The following is a 17,791-nucleotide window of genomic DNA, read 5'->3' on the forward strand; positions in this document are numbered from 1 at the left end:
TAAACTCAGTCCAGTTAAGGGTTTTATTTACTACTAACAAACGTATTCACCATGTGCTAAGTGCTGCAGGGAATCCCAGCCCGTTTTCCTCCATCAAAAAGGAAAACTAGGAGGCCCCAATACTTTACTTGTAGATTTTCCAGTTTCTACCATTCCCTGTAAGGCACTGAGACGCAAGATTTCAAGGCCCACTCGGGGTACCCTGGCATGGACATCGAGTCGTTCTAGTGCTGAGCTTCAAAACTATTCCTTTCCTTCCCTTTCTTCTTCATACCAGACTCTAACCTGTTCTCTCTAGCTTCGAATTATTCTCTGTATGGTCGAACATCTTACTCCACAAATAACTTCTGAAGTGTTGCAGTTGTCTTACCCAAATACCTGAACTCAGCTTGTCCCGAGTACCGCGATCCCGTGTACTGCTAATGGGAATATAGTTAACCCAACTAGTATGAGGTCCCCAGTACACAGCAGCTCCAAGATCAAGGCGACCGAGTAACACACTGCTTGCCTAGACTCAGGCCAAGTTCGCAGAGTGATCCTGGGGTTATTTTAGAACGTGTCCCTTGCTTCCCAGATAAATTCAGTCGTTAACTCGAGTCCGGATGCCCACGACCATTCAGATAAGGTGAGCTACAGCTTCAATGCCTTGAGGGGCTTGGCAGGGCTCGGGCTCATCCCGGAGAAGCAGCCCCGCTTTCCAGACTAGCAGTTCCCAGGGATGGGTGTGTGCTAATCGCAGGCCAACAAGCCCAGCGCGGTACAGCCGTCCCATTGTGACGGGAGGCAAGAAACCCCGCCTCGGCCCCCTGACGCAGGGCAGACCCCGCCCCGCGCGTGACGCCAGCGTCAGGCCAGCCCCGGCATGCTCCGCGGCCGCCCGCGGTCCAGCGCCGACAACAGGAATTTTCCCCGAGAGCGGGCCGGGCTCAGTTCAGCTGCTGTCCAGACCCGGATCGGCGACAGTGCCGCCTCCAGACGTTCTCCTGCCGCTCGCCCGCCCGTCCCAGCGCCCCCAGCCCTCCCGCGAGGGCGCCCCGGGACGGAAGGATCCACCAGTCTGTCGGCGCCCGCCGTTCTCGTGGTCGCCGTCGCCGTCGTCGTGGTGGTAGTCTCCGCCGTCGCCTGGGCCATGGCCAATTACATCCACGTCCCTCCCGGCTCCCCGGAGGTGCCCAAGCTGAACGTCACCGTTCAGGATCAGGAGGAGCATCGCTGCCGGGAGGGGGCCCTGAGCCTCCTGCAACACCTGCGGCCTCACTGGGACCCCCAGGAGGTGACCCTGCAGGTAACGCCCACACCTCAGCTCTGGGTCTCTTATACCCCTCACGCGGCTCTGGGGGTCCTCACCACAATCGCCTGTGTCCCACGATGACCGAGGAGGACCTAGGGCAACATCACCTTAAGTCTATTGGGAAGTGACCCTGTATTTCCCCTCACACCTAGGAAGGTCACTCCCCCTTCCCGTCGCAGTTGCTTTTTGAGATTGACCTGAGGGCACATTTTCTTTTTCCAGAAGCGGCTGCGTAAGTGACGGACCCATCCACGGGGGGAGATTCCTGTTGCTAGTTGCCCCTCCTCCCACTCCCCAGTCCACGGTCACTGCAAAATGAACCTTTCCACTCCCCTTGCACGGGGTCCTCGTCTACCTCCTCCCCTCCCACCAGTAATGGAGTCATTAATCCTCTCTGATCTTTTCCTTCCTCTCCCATCCCCCTGCGATGTGCTTTCATTGATGCCTCACACTGCGTTTTGTCTTCCAAACCCTCGGATTGGCGAGCGTACTCTATTCCCAAAGTAATGACCACGACCATGCACCGCTAGGTCGGTTCTTAGGTAGCACCACACACATTGTTTTGTTTGAGTCGATATTTCTGAATTATTAAAGTCGTCTTAGTGAAATTAATACCTGATACTAGAAGGAGCAGTGGCTTGTGACTATTTCCTTTTCATGAGACACCGTGTTGATAGATAGAGAAAAAATTGGGAGGAAAAAAATCCCTGAGACTCCAGGAGTTTTCTAATAAGTTGGAAGTTATGATTTCCACTACGTGATTTTTTTTGAATACTGATGTTTTTAGCTTTAGTTTCAGGAACCAGATACGAAAATACATCTCTTTTTCTCCTTTTCCCTTGCAAACAAAAAAACCCAGTAATTTTCAAGATTGGGATATTTGGGATTTGTTCTAAATCTGAGCAATAATGTAAGAACATTCATTTGAATTAGCCAAATCATCTGCCTAGTTTTGATGACTAATTTATTCACCAATATTTGTTGCCTTATTTGCTAAATTCTTTGCTAAACTAGCTAGCCACCCATACAAAGATGAATAAAACATGAGCAGTGCCTAGGGCCCAGAACAGTTCCTGACACTTGGGTTTTCATGTGTTAGTTTCAGTTCTTATTACCTAGAAGAGTTTTTAAGCAGATTAAAAGGACCCGTATGTTTTGGAAAGGAAACTTGTTAGACAACAAATTTTGAAATTTAATGGAGTATTTGTTAGCTGAGTATATAGAAAATAGTGAATCCAAAGTGATTTTTATGTCATTTAAAAAATATATTTCCTTTAAAGGAAATGTGTCTTCCAAATTGAAATTCAGTACTTGTTTAGTTTATCCATTTATTTGTATTTTATTATATAAGGCTCTAAAATTTATTAAGATGATTTATTTTCTGGCAGTCACTTATACATAAAACATTATTAATTAAAAAGTGCTACTTCCTGGTAAACTCTAGTGTTGGCAGATCAGTTACTTTTAAGCAGTGACTTTAAAGTTTAAAGCTTTGAAGACTGGAATTTCCTTTGATGTATTTGTCTGTAGAACAGTAATGATAGCTACTGTGGGGTTAGGTAAATTATATTTTTTTATCTTAGTCGCCCAAACAATCATATTAGGTAGGCACTATCTTTTTAGGTGAAACTCAGTGAAGTAGGCCAGGATGTAGATAAAAAAGGGCAAAATGTAATTAAACTGTTTTTGCTTGTTGGAAAGTAACTACGTGTGATTAAATCTTGGTTTCTTGTAGCAACTTTTAACCTAAAGACCTTTGGGTTTATAATCCGAATTTTTAATATTTGTAAGTGCAGGTAAATACTACCATTTATTTTTCCCTAAGATGATTATTAGTTAGAAATACATTCCCTCCATGTGCAAGCAAAGCTTTGGTCTAGAAGCTGTCCTAAAAGCATCTGCTAAGCTGAATTGATGGTTATTCACCTTTCAACTCAGTAGATCTGGCTCCTTGCATTCTAGGTCATTACAAACCCTACTTTCATAATGGTTCAGAATTTCTTTAGTAAATCTCAATGGAAATATTTTCTTTTGAGATTTTATTGTATTTCCCTTGAAATAGATAAAAATCGTACCTCACATTTCAGAGGAAGTATGTATTATATAGTCAACAGAATATAATGTAATTTTAGAGCAGTCGAGTATCAGTAATTTAGCCTTTTTTTCTCCGTTTTTTTCTAATATTTTTGTATGTTTAAGATATAGTTTAAATATACTTTAGAAACTTACTGTAGTAATACTTATCTGGTGATTGATTATTCCTGCAAGCTGAACTATCCAGAGCATATCAGAAAATAAAAAGAAAAAAACAAGCTAAAAAAGACTTACTAGAGTCAAAATGATAGAAGGCCCAGTCTTTGCTCAGAACTTGTGGGCACATGGAATAATATATCTCATTTTAGACAGAATTCCTGTTCTTACTAGATTAAAAGAATAAATTATAAAGGAGATGGTGAGGTTTTCGGAGTATAGTAGCAGAATAGGCAGAGTAAATCTAAAACAACAATACAGCCACAGTGCTTTGTATTTAATAATCCTTTACTGTTTATAAAGCACTTTCACATACATTCTCCCAACTATCCTGTGAGGTAGATGTAGACGGTACTGTTAATATGTATTATATAGTTAATGAAACTGAATTTGCTGTTTACAAATGGCAGATCTGAGATGATAAACCATCTTATGAATTATTGTTCTTTGACCAAGAGTTTTGTTTGTATATTATGATTTAAGCAGGGAAAGTGCTTCTGTATAAAATTAATTTCTTAAAAGCTTTGGCTCATAAAAAGATTCTGCTTTAAAGTTCCCTTGAACATAAATTTGCATTACTTTTTTCATATGTGACACCATTTTAGGAAAAAGGGATCACTTCAGCTTTCCTTCACGAGTGACTTTTGTTGTGTAACAACTCTCTAACTTATTTGAAGATTTGGATTTTTTATTTTTATACTTTTCTTTGGATAGTCATTGTATAAAGGAATAAAGAATCAAGTCAGATCTCAGGCCCATAATAATTCTCAACGGACTCTTAAAATTGTTTTTCATTTTCTGAAGAGCTGATGAATTAGTGTTTGGAATATTCCAGTTATGTTGTCTCAGGGTCGTTCTGTTTGCAGTATTAAGCAATGTTTTTCTCACTAACTTGTCACTATGAATTTTTCCATTACTTGGGACTTATAGTAGATAATGGCAAAGGCTTCATAGGTAGGAATTAATACCGTAATTATTATTTAACATTACAAAACTAATATATTTATTCCTTTATTGGGTCTAAATGAGATTGCTTGCTATATGGTACCTTATAGCAACTTAGCTTTTCAATAACAGCATGTTACAGTGCTCAAGAGCATGGGGTTTGAACACAGTGCTAGTTTTGAGTCCAGATTCTGTACTTACTAGCTTTGTTACTCTGGTCAAATCATTAAACTTCCTGTCCCAGTATCCTGAGCTGTAAAATTGATCCAGTAGTTGTCCCTACCTCAGTGGGTTATTGTGAGGGTAAAATGAATGCTATCTTTCATGATAATTATTATTGCTGCTGAGCACCTACTATATATTGAATAACTTGAATCAAAAAACAAATATTTGCTCTTTAAAATTCCTAGTCCGATGGGGAAGACAAATAAGAAAATTATAACAATGTAATGTTTATGGAATGAACATTCAAATTTAGTTCACATGCAAAGATTACCCAAGAAGTTAAAAAAATGTACTGTTCTTTCTGCTTTACTACAGGTTTTTGCATGTTATTGAATGCATGTTTTAAAAAATCTATTCATTATTTTTTTAAGCATATGTATTCTGTCATGGAAATTAATCTTTGTGTTAGGTTGTGTAGCTACACAGCAGTTTTCATATCCCTCTTTGTAACAGTGTTGGAGGTAGTTACCTAAATAATCTATTGAAAACCTGTAACTCTTCTTAGTATTGATAGTTAATATTTGATATTGGTCTTTGTCTTAAAGGAAGAAGAAAAAGCCAGATCTATACAATTGCTGTATTAAGTTATGTCTCCATTAGTGTTCTAATATAATAATTGATTTTCTTTTCTGTTTTTAAAAAGATGAGTTTGTTCCTTTAAGCAGTAGCTTCTGAAAAGTCTTAGGTAAGCTAATATATTAAGTTACAGCTAATTTTTTAATATATTAAAAAAGTAAACAATATATTAGTTTACTTTCCCTAAGATTATGGGAAATCTTGAGTCCTGTAGATACAAATAAGGAGTCATAGTTTATATTCAGTGTAACTTTTAATATTAGTGGTTATATCCAGTTTCCTGTTTCCTGTTCCCTCCCTGTCTTCAGCGTTTTAGAATAATAAAGTATATAATGTTTAATAGATGCCCATCAAAAACATGAAATGTTTGTTAGGCTCCCATGTATTTTATTAAGATGTGACTATGAAGTCAGGAGCCTAAAGTGCTAGTTTGTTTTCATGTATAATAGCCATGTAGCTTGGACTACGCAAACTGCGTCACGTCTTTTTGGGGACTGAGCATAATGTGGAAAGAGGATGGTTTTTGAATATTATTTCCAGCCATTTGTAACCTTTGGCAAGTTTTAAAGTCTCTATAAAATGGTATTACCTTGGAAAATAGTCATGAGAATTCAATGAAATACCTAGAATTACGCATTGCGTGTTTTGGTACTATGTTCCTCCACCTCTCATTTACAATTCTCCCATCCCAACTGAGAGAATTGTGAGCTCCTAAAATTCAGTAATTTTGACATGTATTTTTTGTACTTGGTGTAATGCTAGTTTTCAGTAAGAGTCCTTGTACAACTAACTGTAGCACAAGGTAGGCATAGAAGAATGTAGGACAGAAGGCTTCATAGAGGTAGGGGTACCCGAGCTAAGCTTTGAAGGGTAGATGAGATCAGATTGAAAGGGGAAACATTTCTGAGTAAGGAAAACTATCTCACAAAGGCAATGAAGCTAGACTTTGAGTAGCTTACTCATCATTAGGACATCATGGGAAGCCACTGGATATTTTTCTTTTTGTATTTTATTTTATTTTTTTTGAGACAGAGTCTTGCTGTGGCCCAGGTTGGAGTGCAGTGGTGTGATCTCAGCTCACTGCAACCTCCGTTTCCTGGGTTCAAGTGATTCTCGTGCCTCAGCCACCCAAGTAGCTTGGATTACAGATGTGCGCCACGACGCTCAGCTAATTTTTGTATTTTTAGTAGAATCGGGGTTTCACCATGTTGGCCAGGCTGGTCTCGAAAGCCTGACCTCAAGTGATCCACCCACCTTGGCCTCCCAAAATGCTGGGCATGAGCCACCGCACCTGGCCTGGATATTTTTAAGCAGGTAAATTATATCACGTATCAGAGAAGCGACAGGCAACGATGTAGAGAAGGGTTGTTTGAGGGACATGTTTTAAATTGGGAAATAAGTGATCACTCAGGACATTGGTTTTGAAACTAGTGGTTACCATACATTAATAGGATGCCAAATCAATACAGTGTCTTGAGACCACTACAGTTTAAAAGATGAGTTAGAATAAGTTATGATAGAGGATACATCAGACAGAGCCTTGCAAGTAGTAAGGTAAGTACTGTTTTTTTTTTTTTTTTTTTTTGAGATGGAGTTTCGCTCTTGTTGCCCAGGCTGGAGTGCAATGGCGTGATCTCGGCTCAGCACAACCTCCACCTCCCAGGTTCAAGCGATTCTCCTGCCTCAGCCTCCTGAGTAGCTGGGATTACAGGCGCCTGCCACCACGCCCGGCTAATTTTTGTATTTTTAGTAGAGACGGGGTTTCTTCATGTTGGTTAGGCTGGTCTCAAACTCCCAACCTCAGGTGATCCACCTTCCTGGACCTCCCAAAGTGCTGGGATTACAGGTGTGAGCCACTGCGCCCGGTGGTAAGTATTCTTTTGTGAAGCGTGCTTTAGTTTTATATAAAAGTGTCTATGTACGTATTATATCAAATGATAAATATATTTCTTCCTGTGTATTGCATTTAAAAAGTTTGAGAAAATAATTTGAGAGAGACTGTTGTGTTAGTCCAGACAAGAGGTGCTAGGGCCCAGATTAGGACAGATGAGATGGAAATAAGGTACAGATTTCACATTTCAGAAAATAAATGTGCAGGACTTGTCAATTGATTACAGGTTAGGGAAGAAAGAAGATTAAGGTGTTTTTTGTAGGAGAAGGAGTGGATGACAAAGATAGGGAAGTAGTAGAAGACTTTTATTTAAAAAATCAGAGGTTCTATTTCTCTTTATTTTGTTTTCTAGGGAGTTATTTTACTCTTTGATACCAGATTGGCTATAAATACATTTTTAACATTCTTTTAAAAATTGTAAAAAACAGCAAACATATAGAAACATGGATGAATCATAAATTGTTGTAAAACATATACCCACCACAACCCAGGAAAAGAAAATTAATTTCCAGCAACCAAGTGTCTTCATTTTCCTTCACAGTCTTGATCTCTCCCTCCCTCTAGTGGTAATCATAATAGCAGATTTTTTTTTTTTTCTAATTAACAAAATAGAATGTTTTGAATTAGTTCTGTTTTGAAAGTAAGTACTCTGAGAAAACAATAAGTGCATGAAGGTCTTTGTACAGGAAACCATATGAACATGAAATAAATTAGTTTTACTAAAAGGTTGTACCACAATATTATATTAAAACTGAATAGGAGAAAAAAATCAATTTCCTATCATCAATATTCTATTCACAACCGTTTTATTTTTATTACCTTCTACTTCTCCTAAACATATTTTACATAGTTGCAATCATATATATAATTTTATATCCTTTTTTCACTAGCCCTTTATAAACATTTTCCCATGTTTGAATTGTATTGACTATAATTTTTGATAGTCACAAACCTAATATTTGGTGATCATGTTAAACATAATGTGACTTAGTTATTATTTATTTTTTAAATTTTTACTTTTTTTTTTTGAGAGATGGGGTCTCGTACTGTCATCCAGGCTAGAGTGCAGTGATGCTATCATAGCTCACTGCAGCCTTGTACTCCTGAGCTCACGCGATCCCTTCTACATCAGCGTCCAGAGTACCTGAGACTAAAGGTACATGCCACCATGCCTGCCTAATTTTTAAATTTTTTGTAGTGATGTGGTCTTGCTGTGTTACCAGGCTGGTCTTGAACTCCTGGCCTCAAGTGATCCTCTTGCCTCAGCCTCCAAAAGTGCTGGGATTACAGGTGTGAGCCACTGTGCCTTGTATCAGTGTTTTGCCTCTTTTTGAATTTTATTTAATGTTATCATATGAAATATGTGTTTTTTTAAAATTTTGGTTTGGCACATGCCCAGATTTTGAGAGATTTATTAATGTGTATATAGCTGTAGTTCTTTTCCATGACTGACTAGCATTCCATTTTAAGAATATACCTCAGTTTATTTGTCTCCTACTGTTAATGGACACGGGTTGTTTTCATGTTTTGGCTATCACAAATTAGGCTTCTTACAATTATACTTTTTTTGAACACGAATATCAATTTCTGTTAAGTGGATACCTAGAAGTAGAATTTCTGAGTCATCTAGTTTGTGTATTTTCAGCTTTGTTTTTCAACTTCAAAAAAAAAACTTCAGAAAATTTTCAGTTTTCTGAAGTGATTGTCCCGGTTTATATTCCTAACAGCATTATGTGAGAGTTTCAGTTATGGTATATCTTTACCAATAATTGCTATTGTCTGTCTGTATTTTTTTCTTTCACCACGTTGGCCAGGCTGGTCTTGAACTCCTGGCCTCAAGCGATCCACCCGCCTTGGCCTCCCAAAGTGCTGGGATTACAGGCGCGAGCCACCGTGCCCGGCCTGTTCTTTTCTTTTGATCTGTTTTGTCCGTTACTGCAGCAGTACCACTCTGTGTGGATTACTCTCAATCATTGCTACAGGACTTGGTATTTGACGTAGTTATTATAGGCTTTGGTGTAGGACTCCAGCTTTGTTCGTTTTTAAGATTGCCTTGACTATTCTTGACTTTTTAAGTTGCCATATAAGTTGTAGACTCAATTTTGGGATTCCCACAAAAGAAACTGGATAGGATTTTGATTATATTTTGTGGAATCAGTAGATAAATTTGGGGAGAAGTGAATTCTTTTAACAATATTGAATCTTAAAATAAATTTTTAATTTCTCTCAAACTTTTGAAGTTTTCACTGTGGAGATCTCACGTGTTTTATTTGATTTATCCCTAGGTATTGATGCTTTTTGATAGTATTGTAAAGGGTATCATTTAAAAAATTACTTTGTTGTTGGTATATAGGATTATAATTAATTGTTGTATACTGAATTTTTTTCACACACTCTAAAGGTTTTTATGTAGATTATTTTGCATTTTCTCTGTGTATAATCTGAAAATAATACATATTGCTGTCTCTCCTTCTGTCTTTTTGTCTTACTGCACTAGTAAGGACCTCTCTAACACACTTGAAAAAGAAGATAAAAGGTAATAGTGGTCATCCTTTATTTCCCAATCTTAAGGAGAACATTTTCAATAATTTATTGTTAAGTATGATATATGCTATAGATTTTCTTTAATGACTCTACCAGATTAAGCAAGTTTCTTTTTATTCTTAGTTTGTTAAGTATTTTCATCATGAATGATGAATTTGGCCAAATGTTTTTTCTGCATTTCATGATGATTATAAGATTTTTCTTAATTTTTCTCTTATTGAGGTGAATTAGTTGATTGAAAAAAAATTTGAATGCTAAGTAACCTTTGCATTCCTGGAGAAAACCCTATTTGGTTGTATATGTTCTCTTTTTTATTACTGTATCAATTGCTAATATTTTGATTAGGATTTTTGCAGCTCTGCTTATGAAAGAGATTAGTCTGTAATATTCCTTTCTTATAATGTCCTTGACAAGTTTTGGTACCAAGTTCGGAGGTGTTTCTTCTTTTTCTATTTTTGGAAGAGTTGCTTTTAATAATACATGTTTAAGGTCTGTAGTGAAGTTCATTTCTTTATCATTTGTATCGCTTTATTGTCTTCATACATTTTGCTAAGAAGTTATCAACTGTATTAATCTTTTCAAAGAACAATTTTTGTTTTGAGGCAGGGTCTCACTCTGTTGCCCAGGATTGAGTGCAGTGGTGCGATCATGGCCCACTACAGCCTCGACCAGGTGCTCGCCCCATGCCCAGCTAATTTTTGTATTTATTTATTTATTTATTTATTTGTAGAGATGGGATTTTATCATGTTGCCCAGCCTGGTCTTGAACTCCTGAGTTCAAGTAATCTGCTCACCTTGGCCTCCCAAAGTGTTGGGATTACAGGCATGAGCCATCACATCTGGCCCAAATAACAATTTTTGAGTGTTGAGTTTTCCTATTTTATTGATAGTTTTGTCCTTCATTATTCCCTTCCTAATTCTTTTTTGAAGGTTAATTGGCTGTTATTTTTCTAGCTTCTTGAGCTGGAAGCACTAATTTTTTGCCTTTTAAATTTCTATTATTCATTACATGTCTTTGTAAGTATCCACAAGTCTTGACATGTGTTGGAAAAGGCGATCTCATGCACACAGCCTTTCCACCCCTTCTCACCAAATAAAAATGGGCCTTGGGCCTGAAACACTTTCTTACCAAGAGATAGAGTCCTCACAGCCTGTGCTGGACCTGTCACTCTGTGTGAAATATTTTTCCGTTTTACACTGTGTGTCCTCCTTTGCTCTGCTTCAGCATGTGTGTCATATGTCACCTGGCTCACCTACAGTATCTCCCCATTGGGGAGGGAATGGAGGGATGTGGGGTTGGTCTGCTGTAGCCCAAGAGGGGTGTGTATAGACCAGTTGTTGGCATCAACTGCTGGGAGGAACTTGCTCACCATGGGATACCAACACCTGTTACTGAAGCTGATCTTGCTTTTTCTCCTCTCTGTGTGAGTAAAGTGTTGTTCCATGCAGTGCTTGACTGTGCATCGTGTTTTCTTTGGTGACTATGATACCAAGATACAATGAACAGAAGTTCTAAGACTTCTACTCCTGATATTAGGTGACAGATACCACTTGCTTGATAATATGTGTTTATTATCATTCAGTTCAAAATGTTTTCTAATTGCCATTGTGGTGGTTTTTTCTTTATCTCACTCATTTTACATGTGTATTTGATTCATTTCCAATGAGTTGGTGCATATTTAATTTTTTAAAAAAATTGTTATAAAAACATAAAAATTTATTATCTTAACCGGTTTTATTTGGTGTGTGTGTTATTGATATCTAGCTCATATCCACTGTAGTTTGAGATGATGCTCTAAGTGATTTTCATCCTTTGATATTTGTTGAGGCTTGCTTTATAATGAAGCCCATAGTCAATTTTGGTAATGTTTTGTGTAGTCTTGAAAAGAATGTATGTTCCTGGCTGGGCACAGCCCAGCACTTTGGGAGCCTGAGGTGGGCAGACTGTTTGACTCCAGGAATTCAGGATTAGCCTGGCCAACCCTGTCTCTACAAAAAAATGCAAAAAATTAGTGATGATGCACGCCTTAGTCCCAGCTACTCGGGTGGCTGAGGTGGGAGGATTGCTTCAGCCTGGGAGATTGAGGCTGCAGTGAGCTGTGATTGTGTCACTGCACTGCAGCCTGGGTGAACAGAGTGGGACCCTCTCCCAAAAAAAGGTAAGAAAAAGAATATTCTGTTGTTGAGTGTAGTGTTCTGTGTATGTCAGTTAAGTTGAATTTTTAATTTCGTTGTTTAGAGCTCTTATTACATAATGATTTTTCTCTGCTAAAAAAAAATGAGGTCTTGGAAAAAAATAGTGTCATCTATAAGCATTAAAAAAATTAAAAATGAGGTCTTGAATGGTGTGCTCAAATTTCCAACATTTATTATGGGATTTGTTTAATTCTGTGTAAGTTTTTGCTCCATATCTTTTGAAGCTGTATTGTTGGATGCATGCACATTTAGAATTTTTATATCTTCTTGGTGGATCAATCCCTTAGTCATTATAAAATGTCCCTCCTTATCTCCTTATCTTTAGTAATATTTCATTAAGGTCTATTTTATTTGATATGAGATAGCTACCTCAGCTTTCTTCTCTACGTCTTTTGTAAGCAGCATATAGAGTTGTCCTTTCATATCCATGGCTTCTGCATCCATGAATTCAAGCAACTGCAGATTGAAAATATTAAGAGAAAGAAAAGATGGTTGTTTCTGTACTGAACACGTGCAGATATTTTTTCTTGTCATTATTCCTTAATACAGTATAACAACTATTTACATAACATCTACATTGTATTAGGTATTATAAGTAATCTAGTGATGATTTAAAGTATATGGCAGAATATAAATAGGTTATGTGCAAATACTACATCATTCTATATAACAGGCTTTCAGAACGTGTAAAATAATATGAACAAAAAAATTTAAAACAAAATATAACAGGCTTGAGCATTTGTAGATTTTGGCATTGTTGCGGGGGTGGGATCCTGGACCGAATCCTCCTCGGATACCAAGGGGATACAGTGGGGCCATTTGCAGATCCTCTAGAGTGCTCTCTCCTTTCTGTCTCCCTGTCTTTCTGCTTTAATACTCTGTCCTGCATACTCTAGCTGTTTTGATATCCTCAATGCTCAGTTTATCTCAATGAAGTCCACACAAGCTCCATCTGGGTTCTCTTTCCCTTTGCTGGGACCTGAGAATTCTCTCAAGACATTAAGCTGGGGCAGTCATAGAGTTCATGTTGTTTGTTTCCCATCTCTCAGGAATCACTGTTCTCTCTAAAGTCCATTGTCTTAAAAATTGTCATTTCATATGTTTTTTCTGGTATTTATTTGTGGGGGAGGGGTTGTTTCAAGTAAAAGGGTAAAATCGTGTCCCCATTACTTTGCCTTGGCCAAGAGTGAAAGTGGCCCATTAGATGATTTTTGTCAGTGATTTTCAACCTTTTCTGTAGGGTTAGAATTCTTTGTTCAAGTAAAATCTTATCTCCAAGTGTCATGTATATGTGAAATAAATGAGGGCAAGATGGTGATAGTGTAGTATATGTGCACATGTACCTTTGTATGCGTTGGGGATATAGCAGAGCTTTTTTGCTCACTTGGATTCCTATTCCCATTCCTTGAGGGCTTTATAGCCCCATTTGAAAGTCACTAATATAGAGAGTACAAATAGGTATATAAAAAAGTAAGCAAATGAGAAAATAAGCCAGTAATTAGTTAAAGGGGAAACAAACTATCCAGGAAAGGAAATTTATAGTATATCTCATGTTGGGGTTTGGAAGGATGTGTACAAAATAGTGTAATTAAAGATTGGTAAAAAATCTAATATACTTATATTGGGTAAAGGAAGATAGGAGAAGTGACAGAGAGCGAGAGAGAGAGTGTTTATGTGTGAAGGAAATAAGAAAGCTCAGTCTTATAAGAAGTCTCAGATAATGTGTAGACTTTACAGAAAAGCAGTTTAAGAATGGTATTTAAAAATAAGGAATTAAATAGCATGAGAGTTGAAAAGTAGTTTAGGGGGAGGTCTACTGTTGATTGATAAAAATAAAAATTACAAAAAAAAGCAGATGGTCGGTTTGGAAGTGGAAATAATTGAATACAAAATTCTCTTGCAAGAAATTTGGCAGAGAAAGGAAGGAGAAAGAAGTTGGCCTCTAGAAGTGGGTGGGATACATGGCCACATAATCTATTTTTCCATCTCAAAACACTTGGACCTTTTAATTTTTTTCCCCCTTTTTAACCTGTCTTTAAGGTGGGGTTTTTTGTTTTTTTTTTGAGATAGAGTCTCGCTCTGTCTCCCAGGCTAGAGTGCGGTGGAGCGATCTTGCCTCACCGCAACCTTTGCCTCCTGGGTTTAAGTGATTCTCCTGCCTCAGCCTCCAGAGTACCTGGAATTACAGGCATGCAACACCACACCCAGCTAATTTTTGTATTTTTATTAGAGACAGTGTTTCACCATATTGACCAGGCTGGTCTCTAACTCCTGACCTCAAATGATCCGCCTGCTTCGGCCTCCCAAAGTGCTGGGATCACAGGCATGAGCCATCATGCCCGGCCTGTCTTTAAGTTTTATCATTTATTTGTTTTGGAATCTGCTAGCAAGTGAATCTCACATACTTGTTCTATATTATATTATGTAATTCTCTAATAGATGCTCTAGAATTTCTCATTGATGCTTTTATATTTTGTAATTCTCTAATGGAAGCTCTAAAGTTCCTCACTTATGCTTTGATTAGTTGTATCATGCGAGTTAAAAACTATAATTTTGTAACATACTCAAATTGAGAGAATAAAATATTCATGTATTATCCAGAATCCATATTTGCTTCATTTGTTTTTTAACCCCTTTAAAGTATTTTAAAGCAAATCTCAGTCAGACCTTGTCATTGTCTTTGTGTATTTCAGTATAAATTTGTAAACATAAAAAGTATTTTTTTTGCATGATCACAGCACCATTATAACACTGAACAAAATTAGCAGTAATGTCTAAGTACTGTTTAATAGCCAGTTCATAATAAAATTTTACCTCAAAAAGTATTTTTATACATATTTGTTTGAGTTAGGAAACAAACTAGATCCATGCGTTTGTATGTTTCATAAGCCTCTTTAAACTAGACTGTATGCTATTGACTATTTATTGGTGGGGCGTTTGTGTAGAAAGACCTACATTCTGGATTTGTATATTTTTTGTTGTTGTTCTTTGTGGTGTTTTTTTTTTTAATTTTTAATTTAATTTTTTTTTAAAAAAACGGGGTTTCATCACGTTGGCCAGGATTGTCTTGAACTCCTGACCCCAAGTTATCCTCCTGGCTCCCAAAGGGTTGAGATTATAGGCATGAGCCACCGTGGCCAGCCATGTGGTGTTTCTTTAATCCCTATATTTTCTTAAGAATAGGAAGATCTGGCTGGGCGCTGTGGCTCACACATGTAATCCTAGCACTTTGGGAGGCCGAGGCGGGTGGATCACCTGAGATCAGGAGTTCTAGACCAGCCTGGCCAACATGGCGAAACCCCGTCTCTACTAAAAATACAAAAATTAGCCGGGCGCAGTGGCAGGCACCTGTAATCCCAGCTACTTGGGAAGCTGAGGCAGGAGAGTCACTTGAACCTGGGGGGTGGAGGTTGCAGTGAGCCGAGATCGTGCCACTTCACTCCAACCTGGGCAGAAGAGTGAGACTCTGTCAAAAAAAAAAAAAAGAGGAAGATCTAGAAGCTTGATTAGATTTCAAATCATGGGTAGTGCAGTGTATTTCATATTGTATCACATCAGAAGGTATAACATGTCAGGTTGTTTCGTGAAATCAGGAGGTGACAGATGACTCCTACCGTTATAAAATTACCTATCAGTCTTTCATCTAATGGTTTTATTCATTGAAGATTGTTTCCTGAATACTTTTTCTGTTGTATCCTCCACATTTGTCAACTGGAATTCTTTGGTAGATAACTTTCTCTCATTAATTAGAGCGGTTTGGATATTATGAAATATGGTTTGTAGAAAATGTAGGATAAATGCTTAATTCTATTTTAATTGCCAATTTTCAGAGTAGCAGTGATAGCTTCATCAATATTAAGCATTAAAAAGTAGACTCTTGGGTTGTTGGAATTTGTTAAAGGGTAAGTTTAAATTGTATTTTTAACCAATATAGATGCTGTTTTTAAAAATTATGTGATGAGGTAAGTCAGAGAACAAATTGAGAATCCATTATTAATTTCCCTAGTATTTAAAAGCTGTTAATATTTAAACTAAAGAGTAGAAGTGAATAGTAGCTAAATTTACTAGCTTAGTAGTATACATTTTAGGGATTAAAGTTTAACAGGATATAATTCGTCATGCAAAACCAAACGCATATAGAGTAGTACTAACTTGAGAGAGTAACATTGAATGGCATTTCTAACTAAACTGAAAGCCTTTTTTTTTTTTTTTAAGATGTGAAAGAGAATTTGCCCAGAAATGATATTTAACATTTAGCTATTTGGATTTAAGCTACTTTTAGAGACGTATTGAAATTGTTGTTTTTAAGTATTGTTTTAACATATATTTTAGTCTTAATTATTATTTTATAATTTCATCATTACTTTGCTGTTTTGTATTGAAATTTAAATGTATCATTGGCTACATTTACGAGCTTACTGTGTGCCAAGCACTGTTCTAAGTGCTTTTATGTATATTAACTTATTAATCTTCAGAACAATGCAAGACGTAGATTCTAATATACTGATTTTATATATGAGATAGAGACACAGAGAGGGTAAGTGACTTGCCTAAGGTTACTCGGTTTGTATGTAACAGAGCTGGGATTCAAACTCAAACTCTGGCTCTGTAGCTCATCCTCTCAACTACTACTGTCTGAAATACTTGACAAATAGTGCAGGATAAACCCCATTAAAAGGAGTTCACTAAGATTTATATTTTGTCTCAACTCTACTGAGGTGGAATTTTATATTTCTAGTATATATTTAATATAGTATACATAGCTAGAGTGTGTATAGTGTATTTTAATAGCATATTTTAGATGGTTCAGCACATTGAGTTACTTGTGGTTTATATATGAGGTAGGAACAATGCAAAGGTAAGAAGTATCACCTGTACATCTTTAAACTGAAGTCATTGTTCTCCAGCCAGAGACCAGTAGAAACTCACCTGTAGCTGAAGAAGGTGGGTTTATTACTCACTGCAGTAAGGGAGAACTACATTGAGAATGGTGGGGATTTGTCTGGTGATTTGGGGGAGGGTTCGAGGTAACAGTATTCTCTGGATTGGATGGTGTCAGGAAGGAAGTGGGACAAGTCTATGACTGACGGGTATCTTAATCATACCTAGAAGGCTGAAGAAATGAAGCAGGGCCAAAGTTTGACTGGAAAAGAGCAGCAGTCACTCATATTAGCCAGGATAAGGAGTTATTTGGTAATTTTTGTCATTTGGACAAAGTTCCTATTTTTTTCTACCTTCAGACATGATTACAGAGTGGTTTTGTTGTTTTCTTGATCCATTATGATCACAGAGTAACTTTATCTAATGTTGAATGTTGATGTTGTGTAAAACTGTTTATGTTCAGCATGACTTCAAGGCCCAGTGAGTGCCAGGCCATTGTTTTGCTACTAATTTTTCCACTAGTAAACCAGGTTCATTGCTGTAAAAATACAAGTTAGTAAACATACATAAGCCAAAAGAAAAAAGGTTAAATTACTTATAGAGAAACAAGAAAATAAACAAGATTTAAACTACCTAGTATCTTTGTAGACAAATAAATCTTTATTTATACATAAAGTATTTTGATAAATGTGGGATTATATTATTCACATTTCTTTTTATTGTAGCGTTTTCTTTGCCTGTCATTTCATTTCCAATTATGTAGCTGTTGTGCAACACAGAAAGTTAGGGCTAGGGTCATTGGAGAGTTGTGACACTGTGTCATCTTTATAAATGTTTAATTAGTGTTCGATAATCTGTATCGAGTAATCATATCTGTCTGTAGCCCTTAAATGCACACATCTTTTTATGTTTGTACAAATAAATGAATAATATAGCATGGTCAATTTAGGGATATGTTTGATCATTATAGGCAAGAATAAGAGAATGCAATT

General features: G+C 37.2%; 1 protein-coding gene across 2 annotated transcripts in view; it reads left to right on the forward strand.

The window, feature by feature from the left end:
* Positions 1-17,791, forward strand: part of ETNK1 (ethanolamine kinase 1) — a 66,629-nt gene continuing 48,838 nt past the window's right edge. For both annotated transcript variants that reach the window (XM_054445462.2, XM_054445463.2), the window contains exon 1: positions 1-1,285. In XM_054445462.2, coding sequence (XP_054301437.1) covers positions 863-1,285 — 423 coding nt within the window. In that variant the 5' untranslated portion in view covers positions 1-862. The remainder of the gene's footprint in view (positions 1,286-17,791) is intronic.

The sequence above is a fragment of the Pongo pygmaeus genome, chromosome 10 (assembly GCF_028885625.2).
Source record: "Pongo pygmaeus isolate AG05252 chromosome 10, NHGRI_mPonPyg2-v2.0_pri, whole genome shotgun sequence".
Taxonomy (NCBI): domain Eukaryota; kingdom Metazoa; phylum Chordata; class Mammalia; order Primates; family Hominidae; genus Pongo; species Pongo pygmaeus.